Source organism: Xenopus laevis, chromosome 9_10L (genome assembly GCF_017654675.1).
Source record: "Xenopus laevis strain J_2021 chromosome 9_10L, Xenopus_laevis_v10.1, whole genome shotgun sequence".
Taxonomy (NCBI): domain Eukaryota; kingdom Metazoa; phylum Chordata; class Amphibia; order Anura; family Pipidae; genus Xenopus; species Xenopus laevis.
The window spans coordinates 62,230,609-62,254,507 of NC_054387.1; the positions used below are offsets into that span (position 1 = coordinate 62,230,609).

General features: G+C 41.6%; 1 protein-coding gene across 1 annotated transcript in view; it reads right to left on the reverse strand.

Annotated features, from left to right (window-relative positions):
- racgap1.2.L (Rac GTPase activating protein 1 L homeolog) overlaps positions 1 to 23,899 on the reverse strand; it is a gene marked incomplete at its 5' end in the record, with an annotated part of 33,155 nt that overhangs the window by 1,814 nt on the left and 7,442 nt on the right. Inside the window, 10 exon segments of the mRNA NM_001092956.1 lie at positions 917 to 1,010; positions 1,858 to 1,990; positions 2,300 to 2,405; positions 3,143 to 3,341; positions 3,639 to 3,734; positions 3,806 to 3,976; positions 8,649 to 8,761; positions 14,975 to 15,104; positions 22,874 to 22,954; positions 23,170 to 23,223. Of these exon segments, the coding sequence (NP_001086425.1) occupies positions 917 to 1,010; positions 1,858 to 1,990; positions 2,300 to 2,405; positions 3,143 to 3,341; positions 3,639 to 3,734; positions 3,806 to 3,976; positions 8,649 to 8,761; positions 14,975 to 15,104; positions 22,874 to 22,954; positions 23,170 to 23,223 (1,177 nt within the window).

Consider the following 23,899-nt stretch of genomic DNA (forward strand, 5'->3'; position numbering starts at 1 on the left):
TTTCCCAGCATGCTAAATACTAATCTAGTCTCTGCAGATAACTTACAAGTTGGGTATATATATTCTGTATCGTGTGATATTCTGGGACAATTTGCAATTGGTTTTCATTTTTTATTATTTGTAGTTTAAGTTTTTTCAGCTGTTTATTCAGCAACTTTCCAGTTTGCAATTTCAACAATCTGGTTGCTAGGGTCGAATTTACACAGCCATCCTAGCAACCATGTATTGATTTGAATAAGAGACTGGAATATTAATAGGAGAGGGCCTGAATAGAAAGATGAGTAATAAAAAGTAGCAATAATTATGTAGCCTGAGGCTATGGGCACACAGGCTGAAGGCTCCCACTGCTGTCAGTCTGTGTATGTTTGCAGGCTAAGAAAAACAGATATGCTCCCTGCCAAATTATTTTGAATCTGATCAGCCTGTGTGCACTCTCACACAATGGATGTGAAGCTGAGGTCAGGCCAAATATGTGAAAGGAGGCATCACAGCTTCAGCTCCACTGTGATTGAGTGCACACAGGCTGATCAGATTCAAATTAATCTGGGGGCACTGAGCAGATCTGCTTCTCTCAGCCTGCAAAAATGTGCAGGCTGACAACAGCAAGAGCCTTCAACTTGTGTGCCTATAGACTTAGAGCATTTGCTTTTTAGTAACCCCCATTTGAAAGAAAGTTGTTTAGAATAAGCAATTCTACAACATACTAAAATGCTAATTTGAACCAACCCACACAATGCTTGGCCTTTGGCTGAGGGATGTGTTTTACTTCCCCCTGGAGTCTCGTTTTAGAGACTATTAAAAGGCAATGTCCCCCAGTCCTGTCCTTACACATCACTGTTCAGTATTATGACTGGGATTCTGTGCTGTTGTGTATTCCTGCAGGTGGCAACCTCTTATCTGTATCTAGGGTTCTCACCCTGGTCCAGTTTTGCCGAGTCCTTGTTTTCTTGATTAGTAAAGAGAAACTGATTCCAGAATCGACCAGGAATAGAGAGCAGCAGCGACATCACCTGTGGGATTAAAAGAAAGGCAGGGAAAAGTCCACTTAGGGCTCTTACTGACGAGCGGTTGAAGCTGCACTCCCCTGCGTTCCGTTTTTCTGCGTTCAGCCGAAGGGGAGCGCAGGAATAGATGCATTTAGCTTTTCTCAATGGGGCTGTACTGCTGAACGCAGGAAAAATGCAGCATGTTGCGTCTCAACCTGCGTTCGGCGCCTACACGCGCCTGTGTGAGTACAGCCCCATTGAAAAAAGCTAAATGCGTCTATTCCTGCGCTCCCCTGTGGCTGAACGCAGAAAAACAGAACGCAGGGGATCGCAGCTTCAACCGCTCGTCAGTAAGAGCCCTATAACTCAGTGTTGATACCAAGGAGCATGTGAATCATTGCTCTGTTTCAAGGCTATCTACGGTATTTTAAATGCACTGTACCTGGCACATGACACAAAGAACTGCTAAGTACGATTGTTACACATGGTACTAGATAGGGGTAACAATGACCTAGCCTACCAGCATTATGTATGCTCAACATTGTGGTTATAGCAGCGGTTAACAGAGAAAATAAAACTAGAAAAGGACACCTCCAGAAAAGTTGGAAACATTGGCAAAAATGGCTGGACACTAACAAACTTAGTTCCTAACAGAAAATGTGTCATCAAGTATATGTAATATCCACCGCAAACCCTGCTATGTAAGCACAGTACTGTATTGCAAGAATCTATTGTAGGACATTCTGTGTATTGACAATGTGAATTGTACAGCGTGTAACTTTTACCTTGTTTTGTTCTCATTTAAACCTGTCTTGAGCAAAAATTTTTTTATAGGGAATGGTTTATTACTGGAAGAAAGATATTACTTTACCTTAGCTTGCCTAGGGGTATCCTGCATGATCATCAGAGGGCTTGGATTAGGCGCAGAATATCCAACCAGTGTGGGCCCAAAGATCCGAGCTAGATTAGTCTTGTCCATTTTACACTCTGAGCTCTGCATTACTCTGGCAGAAAAAGGTGATCATTTAAAGCATGATACAATCGTATGGCCCGAGGACCTATGCAGACCCATCTGTGGACAGGACCTCAACAGGATTTTTTTAACTAGCTATTGCTGGTTTGTCCCCATGTCATACATGCACCATTTACCCTATAACATTTTTCTGTGAACTAGCATGACATATTGTTCCTACCACTGCCTCTCAGTAGGATCTCAAATGCAAGTAGCAGACCAGGCTAAGACAATTGGCAGTGCAATACAGATATATAAGAGGTACCTCTGAGGCCAAATTTGGTGCTGCTTGATACTGTACCTGTAGAGGTGCAAGATGAGGAAGGCAAGAGTGTCTCTGTTAGGAGCAGGCAGATCATGCACAGCCTGACAAGTCTCAGCTCTTCCGTCACATTCATCAAGAATGTCTGGCAGGGGATAAAGAGGAATATAAACCATTTGAGAAGCCATTGATTGTTTCTAAGCAGCATTTACTAAATTGAACCAATTCATTACTTGTTCTGCGCAATTATCCCTTCTCAAACCATCATATTCACAGGCTGCAGATATTTTGAGATCCTTTTATAAAACCAAGACAAGCTATAAAAAGCACAAGAATAGACTAACTACTTCCATAGTGTGTAAGGGCTGGTGTGAGTCATTTATGGAATATACTCCAGATCCAACTCCCACTAATTAAAACTAGGGGGATGTTGTTTCTGGGAGATCATTTGTTCAAACATCTGCAGCACTAGTCAAATGTTGACTTTGTTCTATTGCAGCCCTGCAACAAAAACTGGCTATTGGCCAGTATTGGTGAGAAGTGGTACTGCAACTAATAATCGATAAAACTCAAAATCATAAACAGATAAAACAGTATGGTTCACTCACTTACCCAGATGCAGTGAACAAAGTGCATTTTTGTATGTAATTGTAATGTTGTTATTTTTTTCCCCCACAGTGCACCTTTTCCCCCAGAATTCAAACGTCATTGCAAGCGCAATTCAGGCATTGCATTGGATGCAATTGCACAAATCTGTTTAGACGCAACGCGTTGTAGGGAAAATTGCATGTTGTCCACTGCGTCTGTGAATGAGCCCTATTGGCTTTTGAAGACAACAATATTATTCTCTCTATACTTTTGCACCAACTCCTCTCCCCATACCAGCAGCATCCAGGAAAGTTGCATGCAGTGAATAGGTAAGTAGGGGCTCCTGCAAGGTCCGGAAGAATTCTTTTAGAGCACCACACACAGTATGAATGTCCTCCTTGGCAAGATGCTGGGCTTTGATCTTTCCCTGCAGAAGCTTCGGTCTCAGTTCCTTGACTAAGCGATCACAACCCGGAATTCTGTAAATTCCCCGCTAAAAATCATAAGGGGTGATAATTTGCCATGCAGTGGTGGTTGTGGAGAGTAAGACATAAAACAAGGATTATCCATATTCAAGAGTTATATCATGTGCTAGCGGCAAGTCTGATATAGGAATGGCTCTGCATAGGCCAAGAATACAGCAGGCCTGTGAAATAAAAGTAACTTCCCCCATGACTAGGCATAGCCCTGCCCATGCCAGGTACCATGGATTGGCCAGGGGGAGATACTTTCATTCCACAGGACTGCTGTACATCAATGAAAACCAATGACATTTGAGGGTGGTGCTCACCTCTCTTAAGCCTCTCTTTTCAATTTCATTCACACACTGAATCACCAGACTGGGAACTCTGGGAGGCATAGCAGGAGCGAAATCAGCCAAAACTCCCTGTATAGAGAAGAGAGTGTGTGAGGTCCCAGGACAGAGACCTGGAGTACAAGACACAAAAAGGTAATTACCGGTCCATTTTTGAGGATTGTGCTTTGAGATGGGAAGGTAGAGGAGCACACTTTGGGGCAGAAATCCTTGCACTCAGGGTGTATTAGGATACGGCAATCTTTGCACTTCAGACACATCTTGCCAAAACGGACCTTCTGTCCACAAACCATGCAGACCTCTGCTCGGATCATCTGCAGGGAAAAGGGGATTAAGTGATACTCACGGTTAAAGCCATTTCTCTCTGGGGTCTGTGGGACACAGAAACTACGGCTCATAGCATCCACTACTAGGAGGCAGTACCCTGTAGAAAAAAGGGACTGGTCCCCCCTACGACGTGAACAGTAGAACTCAAACATGTAACTATATACATAAGGAGTTAATTCAGTAGTCCAAGGAGGGAGGTCCAGTGTCCCACAGACCCCAGAGAGAAGGGGATTTAATCATTAAATCCCCTTTTCTCTGGTAGGTCTGTGGGACACAGGAACATGCCAAAGTTGTGCCCCAGATATGCAAAGAGGGAGAAAGCAAAACCAGTTAAATGACTGTAGCCTGCAGTACTTTTCTTCCAAAGTGGGCGTCATCTGCTGCAAAGACCTCCAATTGGTAGAGAGTTTTGTGAAATAATTGATTGAGGACCAAGTGGCTGCTCTACAGATTTTCTCCGCTGAGGCCCGGTTCCAGAAAGCCCAGGACGTGCTGATTCCCTAGTGGAATGTGCCCTGTTGCGTCTTACTTTTGGCCACATATGCCCTGAGAATTGCCTCCTTAATCCACCTAGAGAGGGTAACCTTGGAGGCTGGAGATCCCTTGTGAGGACCTGTTTGCAAAATGAAGATAGATGAGGAAGCCCAAATGTCCTTAGTGTGGTCCAGGTAGAATTTCTACCAGGTCAAGAGAATGAATAGATACCTTTGTAGGAGTACAGAGATGAGAGAAGAAGGTTGGGATAGTAATGTCCTAATTGAGAAGAAACTCTGATACAATCTTTGGAAGTCATGACATTACAGTGCGGAGAACCACCCTATCTGTATGCAGAGGCAAGAGTGGGATAAATCGGATTTTGGCTCAAAGTCTTTCAGGTCAATACACAAGAGTATCAAGTGCCTCAGAGGAAGACTTGTTTAAGTCTTCGCCTTAATAGGAATGGTCTGAGAATATCTCCCCTTCGCTTAGAGATTGATCATCCCAGGTGTAAGAGGCCACAGGAGAATTGGCCTCTGAGGGAGGGGGCACTGGTCTCTTGCAGGCCATGGCCTTCTGTGCCCTGGTCAAGTTTCTTTTATAAGTAGCTTTTATAAGAATGCTGCAAACTTTGGGATGCCTGTGGACAAATGCAAAGCACATTCAGGGGAACCCTGGGTGGATGTACAGGGCAGGAGCATTTGTGGCTGCAGGAGAAGGATCCCCACCCTGAGGGTCAAATGAAAGGGAAGCAGAGGAGTCCTGGGCTGGGGAAGGAGTCTCTGCAGGCTGGTTAGTGCAAGAAGAGCACAAGGGGACTTTGCGGCCTGTGGGTAGGTGTTTGCAGCATTTGGTGCAGGCTTATTATTTTACTTTGGATTGTTGAGGGGTTGGTCTAGAGAAAGGCCCTTCTGGATTACCCTCAGCCATGGTAAAACCTTAAGGTGGGCTAACACTCCCAATTACCTCCTTTATTGATGCAGTAAAATCTGCAGTCTTAGTTCCAGCCCCTCAGAATGTTGCCCCACGTACTGTAACACTGAATGCAGGATGGAGAGTGGGTCACAGGAGGGGAGCCTATTGTTTTGTTCATGATGAAGAGCGGAGCGTACTCTGTTCAGGATGGAGAGCGGATGTGTGAGTGTAGAATGTGTGCCTTAAGCTGTGCAAGAGTGTCTGTTGAAGGTGTGGCTTATCTGGATGGCAAGTCGAGTGGAAGTGCTCAGTAAGCTGCAAGTGCACACCAGAAGGGACTGACATAGGCAAGTGGGAAGGAATAGATGGAAGACCTGTCTTATGATAATAAGCGCTACCGCCTAAATGCACTGTCCCTCAGTAGTATCCGCTCGTAATATTGGGCCCTCTTAGTTTATATGGACAGAGGGAGGTAGGTTAGTGAGGAAGTCAAACACCAGGGAAATGCTGGTGGTAAAAGCAGCATGTGAAGGCTGGACAGACCTCTGAACCCCTATGTGGGGTAACAGGATATGGCTACATGGTTTGCTCCCAGAGATGAATTAACACCAGCATTGCATGTCCCACAGAGGGGGAAGCAACAAAAGAGTAACTCCGCAGTGGAGAGTCTGGGTCAACCCCTAGTACCAGTGGTGAGCTGGCCACAGAAATTCAACACAGTTGGTTAGGAGGTCCTGTCTCCTTGAGGACACTGAAAAACTGATCATCTTGGCACCCAGCGCAGGGGTATAGCATCAGGGGAAGAGTTTTTTTTTTCTATAGTGTTCTGCCTTCTAGTAGTGGATGCGATAACCTGTTCCGGTGTCCCACAGACCTGTCAGAGAAACACAACAATGTAAGCAATCTCTTCACTGTATACTGGGGAACCTGTCAGGTAGTAGAATGACTGAATGTAACCTCTAGAAAGCCTTTTTGGGGTAAATGGGAGTGGTATCTAAAATCAGCTGTATTTGTGAAAGATTTAATACAAGCTTTATGAGTGACTCTAGTGACCCAAAGTGGCTACTTTTCTTTACTCAAGTTACAAGGGTAAATAAATAAAAGCTGGACATACACTTACCGTTGATTTTCAGTACAGTTTGCTGTCTGGATGAGTCCAATTCACAGATATCTGTTTGCTGGAGGTTTTAGGCTAGGGCCAGATGGGGGCGGGGATGGATGAAATCAGCCTGCTGAAATCTACAGGCTTAATTTCAGCCCCTTCCATGGGTGGTATTTTCCTTCACTTCTAGAACCATTGTGTCGGCTCTGGTACGAACACTGCATGTTTTCGCTGGAATCTGCCGAGTGTGTTTGCGCCAGAGCCAACACAATGGTTCTGGACACGAATGAAGAAGGCAGATACCGCTCATGGTAGGGGCTGAAATCGGTCTGCAGATTTCAGCAGGATGATTTCGGCTCTGTCTGGCCCTAGCTTTAAATTTTCATCTGCTGATGCACTGGGCTGGCCAGTGAATGCAATGGCAGCTGAGGAGGTGGAGAGATCTGCAGCTCCTCTTTACTTCCTGATGTGTCAATCATTGAGACCGTCAGAGTGAACTAACAGAAATGTGTGGGGCCTCTCATACAGTACCTGTCATTTGACATGTGAGCCAATCTCCTCGATACTATACAATATTGGCTTATGTATGGCTGCCTTAAATAATAAGAAGGCTTATTCCGAAAGACTGCATATAGGGCCTAGCTTCTTGCCTGACCATGGGAAGAAAAGTACCAGGAAAAACACAGAGCTTTGTAGCTGGGTAAGTGCTGGGGAAAGGCTAATGTTAAATACAAATGATAATGTAACCCTTGTGGCCAGCATAAAACAAAGTCAGAGTAGTGGAGTTGGAAGCTATTTTGGGGACAGGGCGTCCTCGACAACTCATACTTATGACAGTAACAAACTATGGCTTGCTAGACCTTTATTAGTATTTAGCTTTAATAAACCACCTGCCCCAATCCCCTCTGGTGTGTGTTGTCTACTGCAGAGCACAGAAAGTTAAAAATACATATGCACAGAAAGGTAAAAATAAATACTATGTTAAGACAAACATCTGTCTTGTTGCATTTAATTAGTAAATATATATGTTTCAACTTACATATAAAATCAACCTACAGACCCTATCTCATATGTTACTGGGGACTGAATGTATCTGGAGTTGGATTTTGCCAAAAATGTACAGACTCCTAATAATAACTTTAAATACAAGCAATGAAAACAATCAAATCAGATTTAAGAACTTTTATGAAGGAGGAAATGGCAAAAGCAATTCTGTTTCTAAGAACAATACTTTAGTTAATTTTGGAGCTATAAGCAGGTTCAATTAATATTCAAGTTGTTTTAGGTTTTCGAATTGTTTTTGGTTTAGAGGTGACCATAGACGCACAGAATGTCATACAAAACTAATTTTCGTACGATATTCGGTGCATGTACAGTATGGTGAGAAAAGTGCCGAACAATATCGGCAGAAGACTTGGATATTGGTTGGCTGTCGAATGGGCTGAACGGAAAATTTTGATCGGGTGCCTTTGAAGGCACCCAAACATCATCCATTGTAAGTGTTAAATAGTCAGAAACAGGTAGAATTCTGTTGTTTCTACATGCATATCTGATGATTCAGCTCTACACGTGTGTATTGAAATGAACGATCTTTCTTGGAAAGATTTTTTCCAAGAAAGATCATAATTGTTACATCTATGGCCACCTTAACTTTGATTTCGCTTTAGAATTACCAAAGGATGTGGTTTAAATGTTTGAGTTTTGGCAGTGATAAAATTCCTTGTATGCCGTGTATTTAACTTCTTTACATGGAAAATACATTAGTACATTAAAGGAACAGAAACATTTAAGCATTTTATAGTAATTAACATATAATATACTGTTAGCACACACTGAACATTAGACAGGGCTTGACTGTTATGTGCTATGTAACCTGTGTATTTTCTCCTTTTTTACAGCTTAATGACTGCCCCCATGGCCACAGCTGCTTATTTATATAAACTTTAGTAGTCTTTCTAAAGCAAACACACAGCTTTTGCCAGTGCAGAGCAACAGTACATTATATTTTAATTACTTTGATACACTTTCAGTTTTTGGTGTTACTGTTTCTTTAAAAAGAGGAGTTTTAGATACCATAAATTGAGTCGGAGTCTAAGGGTTTATGTACTGACTCCACAGCCCTGAACAAAATAGCACATTTTCCAACCATTCTTTATATTTCTCACCGTTCTGGATAAGTATACATGCGTCCTGGTTGGCTTTGGCGGGTGGTTTGGAACCATCTCTGGTTCCATCTCTTTTTCATCCTCATTAATTTGGGGTAACACTGAAGTGTGATCTAAATCAAACACAGGACAAAATAACAGCATTACAATCTGCTTAATAATAATACCAACAGGTCCTTATGTTTTGGGAATGGTGGGATGATAACCTGGCACCAGTACATGGTGAGACCTTTATGGTATGCTGTATATCCAGCCAGTGAGCAGAACTGCTACTGTGAGAGGGGCATTACAGGTGTATGGACACCTTTCTATTGTGTCAGTTGTTTGGGCTGATGAGCGAATGACTGGAGGAGCACGAAGTGAAAAGGGAACTGTGACTACACTTTGCTTCCTTGCGGCCAACAGAAATTGCATTTACAGATAAAACTTTATAACCAGTGAAAATGTGGAATGAATGTATATTGGGAAGTTGCTTTCATTTATATTTTCTTTCATTGGGCAATATTTTATTTTGGGGTTTACATCCCCTTCAAAAACATAGAACAAGCTATGATTCAACCTACAAGAGTCTGCACTGAAACAGGAAAGGCACTTAGCACATTCCAACAATAGAAGATGGAGCAGACTGTTGCAATGTAACCCTGTCGTTACATGGGTCTGGGCAGAGCCGCAGAACAATTTAAACAGAGAAGCACGTTCCCCCTTCAACTGAAAGGCACTTGAGCCAGGGGCCTAATCATGGAATCCTAAGAGGTTTCTTGCAACAGACTCTCCAGGCAGAAAAAGAGCAGAGCTATTAATAACCTTATGTGTTCCTTATGGCCCTTCGATCACTTAGAAATCAAAACTCGATCTGCCAGACTGGATTTAAAAACCGTCGATAGATTTGATCTGGGTACTGAGGTTGTAGATCCATCAGCATATGAACAGTGTGCCATAAATAAAAATGGAGCTGTTCCCCCTAAACAAAGGTTTGAACTTCATAAGGCATGAAATATCTTCTGTCTCTAAAAAAAGAATCACATCCATTGTATTTTTCTATAAATGTCCAGTAAAACATATTGGCAAAGCTTATTCTGCTCAGTGAGTCTTATTTATCTGCATTTCTTGTCAACTGGTCGAGTATATATGCTGTGTGCAATGGGACCAAACAACAATATACTGCTTCTTCATCAGAGAATGGAACTAAACAAATGTGCATTTGAAAAAAAAAATAGAATAAAACACAAGCTCTTGCAAAGGGAAAAAACAGTCTCTCTAAAAAGAATCCTGCCGTGCTTTATGGCCGAGATTCCACCTATCTTTATAATAATCTGTCACAGTGACACAGATCCTATCTGATACCCATTGTATGCAGCAGTCCTGTCCTGCTTTATGGCTGAGATTCTAGCTATCTGTATAAGAGAGCATTCTGTCACAGTGACACAGATCCTATCTGATACCCATTGTAAGCAGCAGTCCTGACCTGCTTTATGGCTGAGATTCTAGCTATCTGTATAACACAGAATTCTGTCACAGTGACACAGATTCTATCTTGTGGTGTTAATACAAATGGCCTGTAGATGTCACTGTGCCCAGACTTATACTGTGCATACTTCCTGACAGCTTAAAAGTGAAAGTGAAAGTTACTGTTGTGTAATGCCTGCATGAGCCTGCTAATAAAGCACTGTTATACCCTACTCATCCTCGGCTACCCAAAACATAACATATCTGATACCCATTGTAAGCAGCAGTCCTGTCCTACTTTATGGCTGATATTATACCTATCTGTAGAACAGAGCATTCTGTCACAGAGACACAGATCCTATCTGATAACCATTGTAAGCAGCAGTCCTGCCCTGCTTTATGGCTGAGATTTTAGCTATCTGTATAACAGAGTATTCTGTCACAGTCTGTATCCGATCCCCATTGTAAGCAGCAATCCTGCCCTGCTTTATGGTTATCTTTATACAAGAGCAACGGACCCTCAGATAAATGAGGCAGCTGGGTGTCTTTAGGGACAATTTTAGTTATTTTTTACCTATTGGAACTGAATCATCAGGCCCTTAACTGTTAATATTCAAGAGCACCCTGCGTCTGATCACAGATCACATAAATCTACACGCAGAACACAGCTTTCCTTTTTATTTCATTCCATTACTTTTTAAAGAACAGCTGACATTTCAAAGAAGCAGGCGACTGGCTTTCTGCATGAACGGCCTTGCAGCTCTGTTCCAGACTTATGTAGTCATCACCCTATTTCCAGGAGCTTGTCTGCAAAACTGCACTCCTCCCAACGAGAAGGTAGCAGCAACCCCCCAGGCTAATGCTGTTTCCATGACTAAATTAGATCTTTGGTTTTTTAGTTTAGGGTTCACTTGTCGGCTTAGTCAGGGACACGCTTAATAACCCATTCTGACTGCTCCATATATTAAAACTACTACCTTGCGCCGTGCGGCTGCCCTGCAGATTGAGACTGGGGAGGTTGGAACACTTGATCTTCTGTTAACTTGAAAGATGTGAAAGGGGAATTAAATCCCAAACAAAATGCCCCTCATCTAGTTCTTAAAAAAAAAAAAAGGGGAAAATAATGGATTTCCAAAATATGTTGTTTTGGTTCATATGCAGTTCCAGCCACTGTCACCTCCAAAGCCACCACAGAATTCATTGTATGCGGTTTAGCGAATGCAGCCTGGACATCTTATTATCCCATGCTGACCCCCCTCATATCAGCCTTAAATAAAATGCAGGCAGGGAGCTACTCTACAAAACCAAAGGGGGATCCCTGTATAATGATAACATGCAAAGTCTGTCCTACACATCCTAGTGCCCAGCAACCCCAATATGGAAGTGCTAATTTGGAGGGGGAGGTGGTTGTGTTTCTAAGAAATCTCAGCTAAGTGCAGTAGCATAACTCACTCAAAAATTACTCAAAACTAATTTGAACAAGGCACCATGGCTTGATGGAATACACTCATGTACTGAGACAGAGCTTAGTTCAGTTTTAAACCGGCCTCTATTTCTGATTTTCTCAGACTCTCATCTGATATGGTACCTATGGATTGGAAAAAAAATGATGTAATTCCCATACTTATAAAAGGATTACGATCTCAGTTTGGCAATTACAGGCCAGTAAGTTTGACAACTGTGGTGGGCAAAATATTTGAAGGTTTGTTAAGGGATCACATTCAAAATTATGTCCCAGGGAATGGCATTAAGCATTAAAAGAGCAGTGATCAGCATGGCTTTATGAAGGATAGGTAATGTCAGCAAAATTTGATTACTTTTAATGATGAGGTAAGTAAGATGCTGGACAGCTGGGGGAGCAGTAAATGGGATCTATTTGGATTTTGTTGAAGCGTTTCATACAGTGCCCCACAAACCACTGCTTTCTAAAGAAAGTCTGTTGTCTTAGTGAAGTTGTTTGCACATGGATAGGAAACTGGCTACAGGATCGGGTACAGCGGGTGGTTGTTAATGGAACATTAATAACTTAGGGGAGGGTATTGTAAGTATTGTATCAGTGTTTGCAGATGACACAAAACTATGCAGCCCAATTGATTCTATCCAGGATGTGGCATAATTGCAGCAGGATCCTCTCAAATTGGCAAGCTGGGCATCTAAGTGGCAGATGATAGATGATACTCAATGTTGATAAATGTAAAGTCATGCACCTGAGATGTAAAAATATGCAAGCCACTTATGACTTTAATGGGACTGTACTCTGCAAATTCATAATGGAAAAGGACCTTGGAGTCCTTGTAGATAAATAAAATTGGCTGTCAATGTCAATCAGCAGCTGCAAGGTCAAACAAGGTCTTGAGCTGTATTAAAAGGTGCATAGATTTGTGGGAGGAGAGGGTCATTCTTCCACTGTAGCGTTGGTAATGACCCACCTTGTATACGATGTACAGTTTTGGTCTCCGGTTCTCAAATGAGATATTATTGAATTGGAGAGGGTCCAGAGAAGGACAACTAAGTTGTTAAACAGTATGGAAAGTCTCAGGTATGAAGAAAGACGGGCCAAGCAGGGGTTGTTTAAGATGAAGAGGCGCTTAAAGGGGAAGGAAACCTCCTCGGCGCTAACCCCCCACCCCCCTCCCGTGTATTGCCCCCCTCCCTCCTCCCCCCTGGCCTACCCCTCCCGCTGGGCAAATGCCCCTAACTTGTTACTTACCCTTCTGCGCAGGTCCAGTCCAGGGAGTTCACAGGCAACATCTTCTTCCACGCGATCTTCTTCCTCCTTTGACCGGCGCATGCGCAGTAGGATCGTTTCGCCGGTACGATCTACTGCGCATGCGCGTGACTCTTGGCGCCGTACCGGCGAAATGCTCCTACTGCGCATGCGCCAAAACACCGGTCAAAGGAGGAAGAAGATCGCGTGGAAGAAGATGTCGCCTGTGAACTCCCTGGACTGGACCTGCACAGAAGGGTAAGTAACAAGTTAGGGGCATTTGCCCAGCAGCAGGGGTAGGCCAGGGGGGAGGAGGGAGGGGGGGCAATACACGGGAGGGGGGAGGGGGGTTAGCGCCGACGAGGTTTCCTTCCCCTATAAGGGGTGATATAATAATCATGTACAAATATATAAGGGAATAATATAATCTCTGTAATGCTTTATTTACCAGTAGGTCCTTCCAGGAAACAAGTGCATCTATTCCAGTTAGAAGAAAGAAGGTTCTCACATTTTATAGTGAGAGCTGTGAAGTTGTAGAATTCTCTCCCTCAATCAGTTGTACAGGCTGATACATTAGATAGCTTCATGAAGGGTTTGATAGCTTTTTAGCAAGTGAGGAAATACAGGGTTATTAAAAATAGTTCTAAATACAACATAATCCAGGTACTGGTCATATTGGAGTCGGGATTTAATTTATTCCCCCTCTGAGGCAAATTGCTGTGCCTTCCTCTGGATCAATTAGCAGTTATGCAGGTTACTGTATATATAGTTATAAAAGGTTGCACTTTTCAACCTAACTTACTATGTCACTATGTAGTTAGTAGTGCATGTAAAAGAATAAGGCAATTATAGTGCTGTGGGACTAGCAAGGAGATTAACAGATTAACATCAGTACAGCAATGTGTCTTTATTGTAAGGGTTCTAAAGGTGGCCATAGATGCACAGATAATTTCATACAAACATATTTTCATATGATATTCGGTGCATGTATGGCGGGAAAAGAGCCGGCAGAAGACGGATATTGGTCAGCTTTTGATCGGGTGCCTTCGTAGGCTCCCAAACATCAGTCATTGTTTTAGTGCTGAATCGTCAGATACAGGTAGAATCCATTGTTTCTACCTGTATATCTGACAATTCAGCTCTACACATGTGTATTGAAACAAACAACCTTTCTTGAAAAGATCTTTTCTAAGAAAGATCATACTTGTTATGTCTATGGCCACCTTAAGATGTGGGACATTTCCTGCCATAGCCCTTCCATACTGGTGCAATTCCTAACTGCTGTTTTAAGGGTAGATCAAATATGACCCCATGTGCCTTATTCATTCTATATTAGCATGACCACACCCCCTTTCCATTATGTCATACAATGACCCTTAAAGTGATTCTGTATCAAGAATGTGTCTTACAAAATTTTATCAGTTAATAGAGCTACTCCAGCAGAATCCTGAATTTAAATCAGTTTTTCAAAAGACCAAGCAGATTAAATTTTAAATTTGAGATTTGACTTGGGGCTAGACATGCTCTCAGTTTCCCAGGTGCCCTCGGCCATGTAACTTGTGCTCTGATAAACTTCAGTCACTCTTTACTGCTGCACTGCAAGTAATGTCATCCCATCCCTTTCCCCCCAGTAGCTCATCAGCTGAACAATGTGAAGGTAAAGATAACAGCTCCCTCTCTGATATTGCTAAAAAAGCTCCCATGTGATGGATATGAGAATAGCACTTAATAGTAAAACAACGTTTGGCCATTACATCAAGAAGGAGAAACAATAGCTTATCTGAAAACAATTGCATTGTGAAGTGCTGGCTCTTTCTGAAAGCACAGAATCAGGCACAATGCACTGAGATGGTTGCCTTCAAACCAATATTACAACTAAAAACAAATGCATTTGTTGGTTCAGAAATAACATTTTAAATGGTAGAATGAATTGATTGCAAAGTACACTGTAATTAAAACTACACTATAAAAATCATGACAAATTCCCTTTAAACATCTAGGGCACACACACTCCCTTCTGCCATCATATAATAGGATGTTCAGACAGGAATGTCTGACCTGGGGATGGTACTGCTGCTTTATTAAACTTTTAAAGCCCTTTAAAGGGGACAAGACCTTCCAATATCATAACAGAACAAATTAGGAGCACGGTGCATCCTTGGGCAGGGATTACCTTGGAGAGAAGAAATCGCACGGCTTTTGCGTGATCTCCGACGGGGAACAGCCTCCACAGTGGAAATGGCATGGATGGGACCTGCATCTGTGACCAGCACAGTGGTATTTGATATAACTGTTTCCCTTACCTGTAAACAAGAGACACAGTTACATAATTGCACCCTTTGTTATAAGTCAATCATATGCTTATTACATAATAACACTGTAAAAAGCATATTACACGCTGTTTAAAGTTGCAGTAATATGCACATTCTCTTCATGATAACCTACAGTTCATTTTGATCTAGAGCACATTCCTATGTACATATGGCCCATTTCTCAGAAAGCAACCAAATGGAACTTCATTTATCAGTGTGTAACTTCTCACTTTCACTAGGAGTATGTAACCATTGGGATAACTGGCCCAATGGTTACATGCTGTGCCAATGCAGTTATGCTTTACAGAGCAGAAACCAAAGCTGGCAGTGGGGGTAGATGCCCTAAGGTTAATGACACACTGGTCTGTGCCTTGGCTTCTCCGCCTGCAGAGAGAAACTGTTGTGCTTCCATCCTCTCTGCCATGTCTCTGTTTGACATGGCACATAGAGCGGATATCGGTATGAAAATGCACTTTTCACATTTCCATGCTGCAAAAAGGCGACTCTGTGCCTGTCAGTGCAGAGACATGGCATTAGTAGATGAGAGCACATTGGTAGATAGAGAAGCTACAACTAGTGTGCCATTAGGTAAACACTACTGCTTTGCCTTGCTCAGGGGGCATCTACCCACATTTCATTCTACAGACCAGGAAAACAGACGTGGATGTCCCAGACTAGTGAGCATCGCTGCTCGTTTGATGCAAATTTATGAATTGCCCAAGGTGGAAGAGTGCCTAGTAGACTGCACATTACTAAATAATATAGAACTCACTTCTTGACTTTTTTTTTCTCTCTTTGATTTAATTTTGTTTTTCCAACACGTTATTTCATATATAATTTCAACATTTATACATAAAGTATAATTATTCAGGACTTCTGGACTTTTTATGGAACGGTTACATTATTAAGCCTCAATAAAAACAAGGTCACAATGAGAGGATGAGCCCTAATGGGTACCAACGCAGCATGGATGTATTATGGAATGGCGGAAACAGTTTCACTGTTTGGAAGCAAAATACTTTCCAGAAAGGAATTTCATCCAAGGAAGCCACTAGTACTCAACCCCAAAGTACCAACACGCAGTGGTACCCTGAGCTGGTGCACCCCTGGGGGAGAGATTACAGTTGCTTTAATTAAAGTATGTGGCTCACACAACCACACCCCTTTCTAAAGTGAATGGAGTTGCCTGTACACCAGATTCAGCATCAATAAATTAATGGCAATTTCTACCTCCCTGCATCTGACCTTTTGTTTTAGTTGCATTTTACATAAGTGCATCATCTTTCTACTACAGAAACATATTTCTTATTGATCTGAGCAGCAATCCCCGGCTCTAGCTCTTTTTAATCACTCTCACACCCAGCAGCACTTTGAAGTCTTGGATCATACTTCGCCTTTCATACTCTTTGTATCTGTTCACTGGCGCAACATGTAAGCAAGCCGAGCACTGAAATGTTTGATGAAAAAACCAATCACCGCCAATGACAAGTTGCATGATACCGGCAAAATCCTTTTATCTCACTGAACCTGAGCTTACTGACCTGTAATAGGGGATTACAGGCCCCTCCACGTTATCCAGGCTTGCCAATAGACGGTGACATGCAAGTCGCAGCTCCACAAGCTGAAAGGCTTCCTGTGCTAGAGGTGGAGGATGCGAGTCAGGGTGTATTTGTTATGGACTAACCTTCCACAGATCTAAGTAATAAGAGCACAAATTTGTCCACACATGTGGAAAGGTCTGATGGCCAGCTATTCAGGTCTACGGCCAATAGAGGTCACAAGTGGGAGAAAGAAAAACACAAGATCAGCTTTGTACATGGATTTATATCCTCCCGTAAAGCCAAATTGCATTAAGAAAGTAAATGTAATTTTAGGCAACATTCCAATATAGATTAATTACACATTAAAAGTAGCTGGCTTCTACTACGCTGTTTCAGGAGTCAGAACCAGCAGTCCAGAGAACATATACAAGTCAGATATTGCTTTTAATAGCAATTACATTTACAAATACAACAAAAGCTATTGAAAAAGTGTAATGAATGTATATAGGGAATATTATTTCAATCACTATAGGTAGGGTGATAAAGGTTTAGGCACTAGACAAATTTGCCTCCACTTGTCCATAACAACCCAAACAAAGGGAAAACCAAATCACCAGTTTGTGTGCCAGGATCAAGCCTCCAAACCTGCCCAGAGTATTGAAAAGAAAACAAAATAAAAAAAAGCAGCCTGCAAAGCTTATTTGTGGAAATCCTTTTTTCGGGTAATTGATACGTGTGTATTAAAAAGGATTTTGTTTCATCCCTGGTTGGACTCATCGGACTCTAAGGAGTGTTCCTTAAAATTCTGCAAATTACACTGATCACTATGTGTGCACCCTAATATGCCAGGCAGGACATGGACTATACCAACATAAATTCTGCAATTAACAGACAAAGAGGAGACTGTATGAATCCCCATCAATTTTATATTAATGCCTTATATTAATCTTTCTTTCTTATTGTTTATTGATTAATTTTGTTGAAAAAGCAATGAAAACTATTTAAAAAAAATAAAAAAAAATAAAAAGATTTGGTTTATTTCACAGGATTCTACCTATGGGGTGTCTGATTAAGTAAAGGTGAGGGAGAGCATGAAGGGCATGAACTTAGGCACAGCTTCAAATTGAGACAAATAGGTGTCTTTGCCACTGCACATTGGGGCATGTGTCATATAATATCATTTACTGTATGTGTAATGAACTCCAGATGTGTTGGGCACAGAATAAATTTAAATCTGCTTATACACTCCCTGGAGCATTTATAGTACTGGCCAGCAGATAGCAGCATCTCTCCAGCATACAGATCAAGTTCTGGCATCTGTTTATTATGCTCAAACTGATAATATTCGTGTACCTAACATTACTGGAATAAGTGCTTGAAATAGCCAATATCTGGGGTACTCTTCTTGGGGACATGGGCATGAATCTATATTTCTCCAGTTGATAAACGACAGGTATAGCATTAATAAATGTACAAGTCTGATGTGTAATAACCTTGTCTTTAAGAGCACAAAATCAGTTTCAATGCCAAGTATAACAGTGACAAGTCCAAGACAATCCTTTTCAGTCCAGGTAGAAAGAAATGCAGCATCTATATCACATATTTTCATTTAATTTGTATCAGCAATACACACGAAAACTTTGAAATGGGCTACTTATACCCCTCCAAATATTACTGAAGTACCATCACCCAACTGCCCTATTGTTGTGACCATGACCAACACACAACTGAAAGTCCCCTCCCAGAATCTATTATCCCACTGCTACTAAAGGCACCATCTCTCACTACAATATCTGCTATCCAACAGCCATAGTCCCTTCCCAAAGTCCATTATCCCACTGCTACTATAGGCACCATCTCTCCCTACTATACCTGCTATCCAACAGCCACAGTCCCTTCCCAGAGTCTATTATGCCACTGCAAAATGGGTCATCCTGCACTCTGCCTTCCTACTTATGTTTGTTCTGTGATGTGCAAGGCAGCCACTCCTGCTTCAATTTCAGCACAGTCTCTGTTATAGTAGGGACAGTACAGTACCTCTATAAAAGGTCCAACTGAGCTGACTGGGGAGCTCCATTCAGCCTTCATTAAATTCAACATTAAACGGTTACTACTTTTTTTTTTACAACAAAAAAATTATTGAGCCTACTTTAGAGAACTAGACAGAGGTCCACAAACGTTTTCACCCGAGCCACATTCAAATATGAAGACAGTGTCGGACTGGCCCACAGGGATACCAGGAAAAATCCTGGTGGGCCCAGGTATCAGTGAGCCCTCATGCTGCTAAACTTTTGACTTATTTCATGGCCATTCCCTATTTCTATGAGAACAAAGACTAAATAGAGGGAATAATAGATTATAGTATGTAAAGAAAACAAACTGGGAGAATAGAGGTTGATTGAGGAGATGAATATTAGTAATGAGAGTGGACCCCTGGTCTAAGGTTTTTGGTTGGGCCCCTGGTGTCCCAGTCCGACACTGTATAAAGAGAGTTGGGGAGCAACGCAAGCATGCAAAAAAAGTTCTATAGGTGCCAAATAAGGGCTGTGATTGGCTATTTGGTGAACTGCCAGCCTACAGGAGGATCTGTTTGCAGTACAACTGCTTTTTTGTGCAACCAAAAGTTGCCTCTAAGTCTGAAATTCAAAAATAAGTACAGTATCTGCTTTGAAGCCACTGAGAGCAACATGTTGCTCGTGAGCCATAGGTTGGGGATCACTGAACTAGATAGTGTATAATACAAAAATCTAAAACAAAATATACTGGGTTTTCTAGGTGAGCTTCACGCACCAGTAAGGCTGCACAAAAGATGTCTGTCACACAGAAGGCTCTATGTACATCTTATTACACATTTATGAAAGTCACAATCTCTATCTGGCAGATTGAAATGTACCAGTCACCTAGTGCTTTATGTCTGTAACTGCAATATATGGTACAGCTGCAGCTATGCACCAATCACTGCTTTATCTAGCTAAATGAAATGTACAGAGCAGTTATCCCTTGAATATGTTCCGCCAATCCAAATTCCAGCAGGCAACTGCTATGCTCACTTGAAAGGGAGTGTATGGCATTTTGAAATATGTCTATTTCTCTTGCTGCTTATTAACTGCCCACAAAAAAAAACAGTTATCTTAAAATCTGAAAGATATTTATTGTATATCCATAAAGAGATATGGATTCAGAAAATAAACCTTTTCATCTATCATAACATTGTTTTTACATACTATTTTGACACAAAGGTGTTCACTCCATGCTGTTACATTTCCCATTACATTATCTTTGAATGCTATTTATATTTTTGCCGTAAACGTATTTGCCAGATGCTTTTACATTACCTTTCTTATCTTTCTCTATGAGGGGGCTGCCATATTTCCACAGCAGTAGGTTAGCATTAGAAACTCTAACCAGAGCTGTGCCGGCTGATAGCACGCTCGATTGCGCAAAACTACACTTGACGCACGCATGAGCAGAAGCGCATTTATGCACTGAAATTCCTGCATCGGTCGGGGAGAGACGGGACCGGACATGGGATAGGCGACAGAGCAGGTACGTGCCTGGTGCCCCCCCAGCTTTGCGCCCTAGGCACGTGCCTACTCTGCCTTCCCCTAATTCTGGCCCTGACTAACTGACAGACTGAGATGAGACAGTCAGGTTGGCAAAACAGTCAGGTTTATGAACTTTAAAGTAATAATTACTTACAAAAGCAGAACAAAAAATGATCAACATGACCTATAGGTAGCTTTTAATGTAGATTAATATTTTGAAAAGTAAATTTTTAGTGTCAGTATCACTTTAATCCTTTACTCTTTAGTTATATAACACTTGCAAATTTTGCATCTCTCAGATTGTTACTGAAAACGTCCAGACTTTCTCTTTGATCTCCTGCACTGAAGAGCCAGAAAAAGATACAACGTTTCTAAAACCTATTTAACTTTCAGCAGCGAGCCCAAAACACTCAGCAGGTGAACTTCGATACTTTTGTAACAATTTAAGATAAGCAAAGAAGCAACTGTAATAATTTAAGATAAGCAGGTCTCTTGGGAGAACTTGGGAGACTCACAACTTAAAGGGCAATTCACCTTCCTTAGCAAAACTAAGAACACAAAAACCACAGTGTTCAAACTTTCATAAAATGAACACGGTAATTAGGTGGTGTGCCCACAAAAATGGGCGTGGTCAAAACATTTCCAAAATGTTGAGAGGTATGCCAAAGGTCCTGGGGAGACATGGGGGAAACATTACTCACCCATGCTCTCACCATCATATTATAGCCTGGATAAAAACAATGGTCATATGGCTTTGCTGCTGTTAGAGTGAGATGTGCTTGATGAATACTGTTCTGGAACACATACACCTACTGTAGTCCTGAGTCCTACAAGACAGGCAGCTGTTTATGCACATGCAGCTACAGCTCGGTGTTACTAGTCACACAGTAGTGAATATTATTCTGACAGTTCAGCATCTGTTGTGGCTCAGCTTGTAGTAGAATATAGATTTTATCACGGGCAGACAGTTTATATTAGAAAGCAGCTTTGGAGCATTCAAAGACTATCCCAGAATGCAGTTCCTACCGCTTGGCCCAGACATTTCACCAAAGGTGAACCTTAGATGTACCAACACTGACCTTTTAAAAATCTCTTCCCTTCACCATTTACCTGTGAAAATGTTATAAATCTTCTACATTTCTCTAGTCCAATCACTCAAGTTATGTTGACCAAACATGTATACAGGTCGTTCGCCTCTGTATGAACTTTAGAATGAACTTTAGAATGACTTGGACAATTTTCAGTTCTAATTTTTTGTGTGTGTTTTTTTTTAAATTATTTAGCTCTTTGCTCAGCACTTCTCTGGTTGCTAGGGTCCAATTTGCCTGACCAATCAGGCAGTCATTTGAATGAGAGACGTAAATATGAATAGGAGACAGTCTTAATAGAAAAAAAAGTAGCAAGAAGAAAAAAATTGTAGTCTCACAGAGCAATAGTTTTTGGCTGGCAGAGACAGTGGCAGCATTTAAAAGCTGGAAGGGGACCGAAAAGGAGCAAAAAATTATTTTAAAAAAACCTTAAATTCAGATAAATTGAAAGGTTACATTATGTAACATATACCCATTTGAAAGGTGAACTACCTCTAATAAAAATGGCAATGATTTAAACTATGCCAAATATCATGGTCTGGATAATATATCTGCAGCTTGGGTGGACCAAGGTTTATATGAGCGTCAGTTGTTCATAACTAACCAGCTGGTTAACTGAATATACATCAGTATATTACAGTATTTCAAATAACTTATTAGGCATTTTCTATTAGTAGTAGCGGATAATCGCAGGGAAGAAAAATAATGTACCTACACAGAGCATAACATTTCCTCTATAATACACAAGAAGACATTTATACTAATGAAACTTTTGATAATTTATAGCAGGACTATTCGAAATGTTAATCTTCTGCTACTTCTGCAATGTCATTTCCCCAACTGATTTCTGAGGTTCCAGTCAACTTAATTTCTGCCATCATATATGGGTAAAGCCTTAACATTAAAAAAGGTTAACATTCCCGTTCTAGAATTTATAGTGATCTAAGAAATCAGTTATGCCTGATCTGCCTGGTATGAGGGCATTTAGCCAGCAGCCTTGTGCCTTTATATGGTCAAAAAACACTTTAGTGACTTCTAATATCCTTATAAATTACAGTACGGGTACATTATTTTTATAATAAATAAGTGATCCTCCGAGTTCCCTGTATAACTCAACCTGCAGCCTTGTGCCTTTATATGGCCAAAGAACCCCTCAGTGGCTGCTAATATCCTTAGAATTTACAGTAGGGGTACAGTATCCCTCATTACATGAGTAATACTCAGTTCAAATCATGAAATGGACGGCACTCCAGATTAAAAGCAGGTTTATTGCAGCAAGCTGCTGGTATTGTACACCTGACGCTTTTCGGGAATCAATTAACCCCTTGAGTCCCCTGTATAACTCAGCCTGTAAGCCTCATACCTTTATATGGCCACAGAGACCCTCAGTGACTCCTAATATCCTTATCATTTACAGTAGGGGGTACATGAGTGATACTCAGAGTTCCCTGTATAACTCAGCCTGTAGCCTTGTGCCTTTATATGATCACATACTTCCTCCGTAACCTCCAATATCTTTATATGTCTACTATATAAATGTGACCATATCATGTACTCCAACAAATGGAACAAATGTACAGACTCACATTCTCGGCGACTATGGCAGCGGCTTCACTTGGACGTGGCCTTTTCAATAGAGGTGCAATCAGTGGCGCCAGAGATGAGCGCTAAGTGGGAGATTAAGATACTTGTGAGGCAAATGATTCATTTCACATTCGTGTAAGGTAAAACGTCTGCATTTACACATAAGCATTAGAGCTGCCATATCGTTCCCCTTTACAACGCAAGGTATATTGTGTACAGTTATGAACATGGGAAGAGAATATATTATCTCTTTAAATGCATCTATGCCGATTAATATTCCCTCTTTGCCCACACTTACCCTTCTCTCCCGGGCTTTTAACTTGACTGGCTTTCCTCCCAACTCATCCAGATCCTAAGACAAAATATTACACAGTTCAGTAGCACCTAAATGTTGGCTGATTCAATCATAACAGAGAAATAAACATTAGAAGCTTAAACACTGCATGTCAAGTACAAAGGCAGCTGGGTAGCTTGGCAAGGCACCATTGTGGGCTGTGAGCTTTTCGGGGTACAGAGGACACTCTCTCTGGATGAAACATTAGAAAATGAAGATGACCCAAGCATGTGACCCAACCTTTAAAATAATGTGTGCCTGGCTGCAGAGACATCTCACTGGCTAAATATTAATGCTGCCTCTCGGAGACACCACAGGCTGCTTTGGATGGTTCAAAAGCATTAAGGAAAGCAAATTACAAACAGGATGTATTCTCAGGAGCACTGTATGTGAGCAGGGAGGGAGAGCTAAAGAGGGTGGAGGGGGGAGAAGACTCCCCACAGGGACCTTTCTCGGCTGAACGCTCAGCGAAAGGCTCCCGGTTACACCGAAAGGGACAGAAATTAGCATTTAAATTGGATGGAATGAGATTTTGTGGTTTTATTTTATTAATAAATATAAACCAGTTGTCAGAAGAGTGAAGGGAGCAAGGGCACAGTGCTGGTAAGAGGGAAAAACAGTTTTACAAGGACCCAGGAGCTCCCGGTCTATGTGAGAGGGCAGAGGAGGGTTGGAGAGAGAGGGAGTGAAGTTG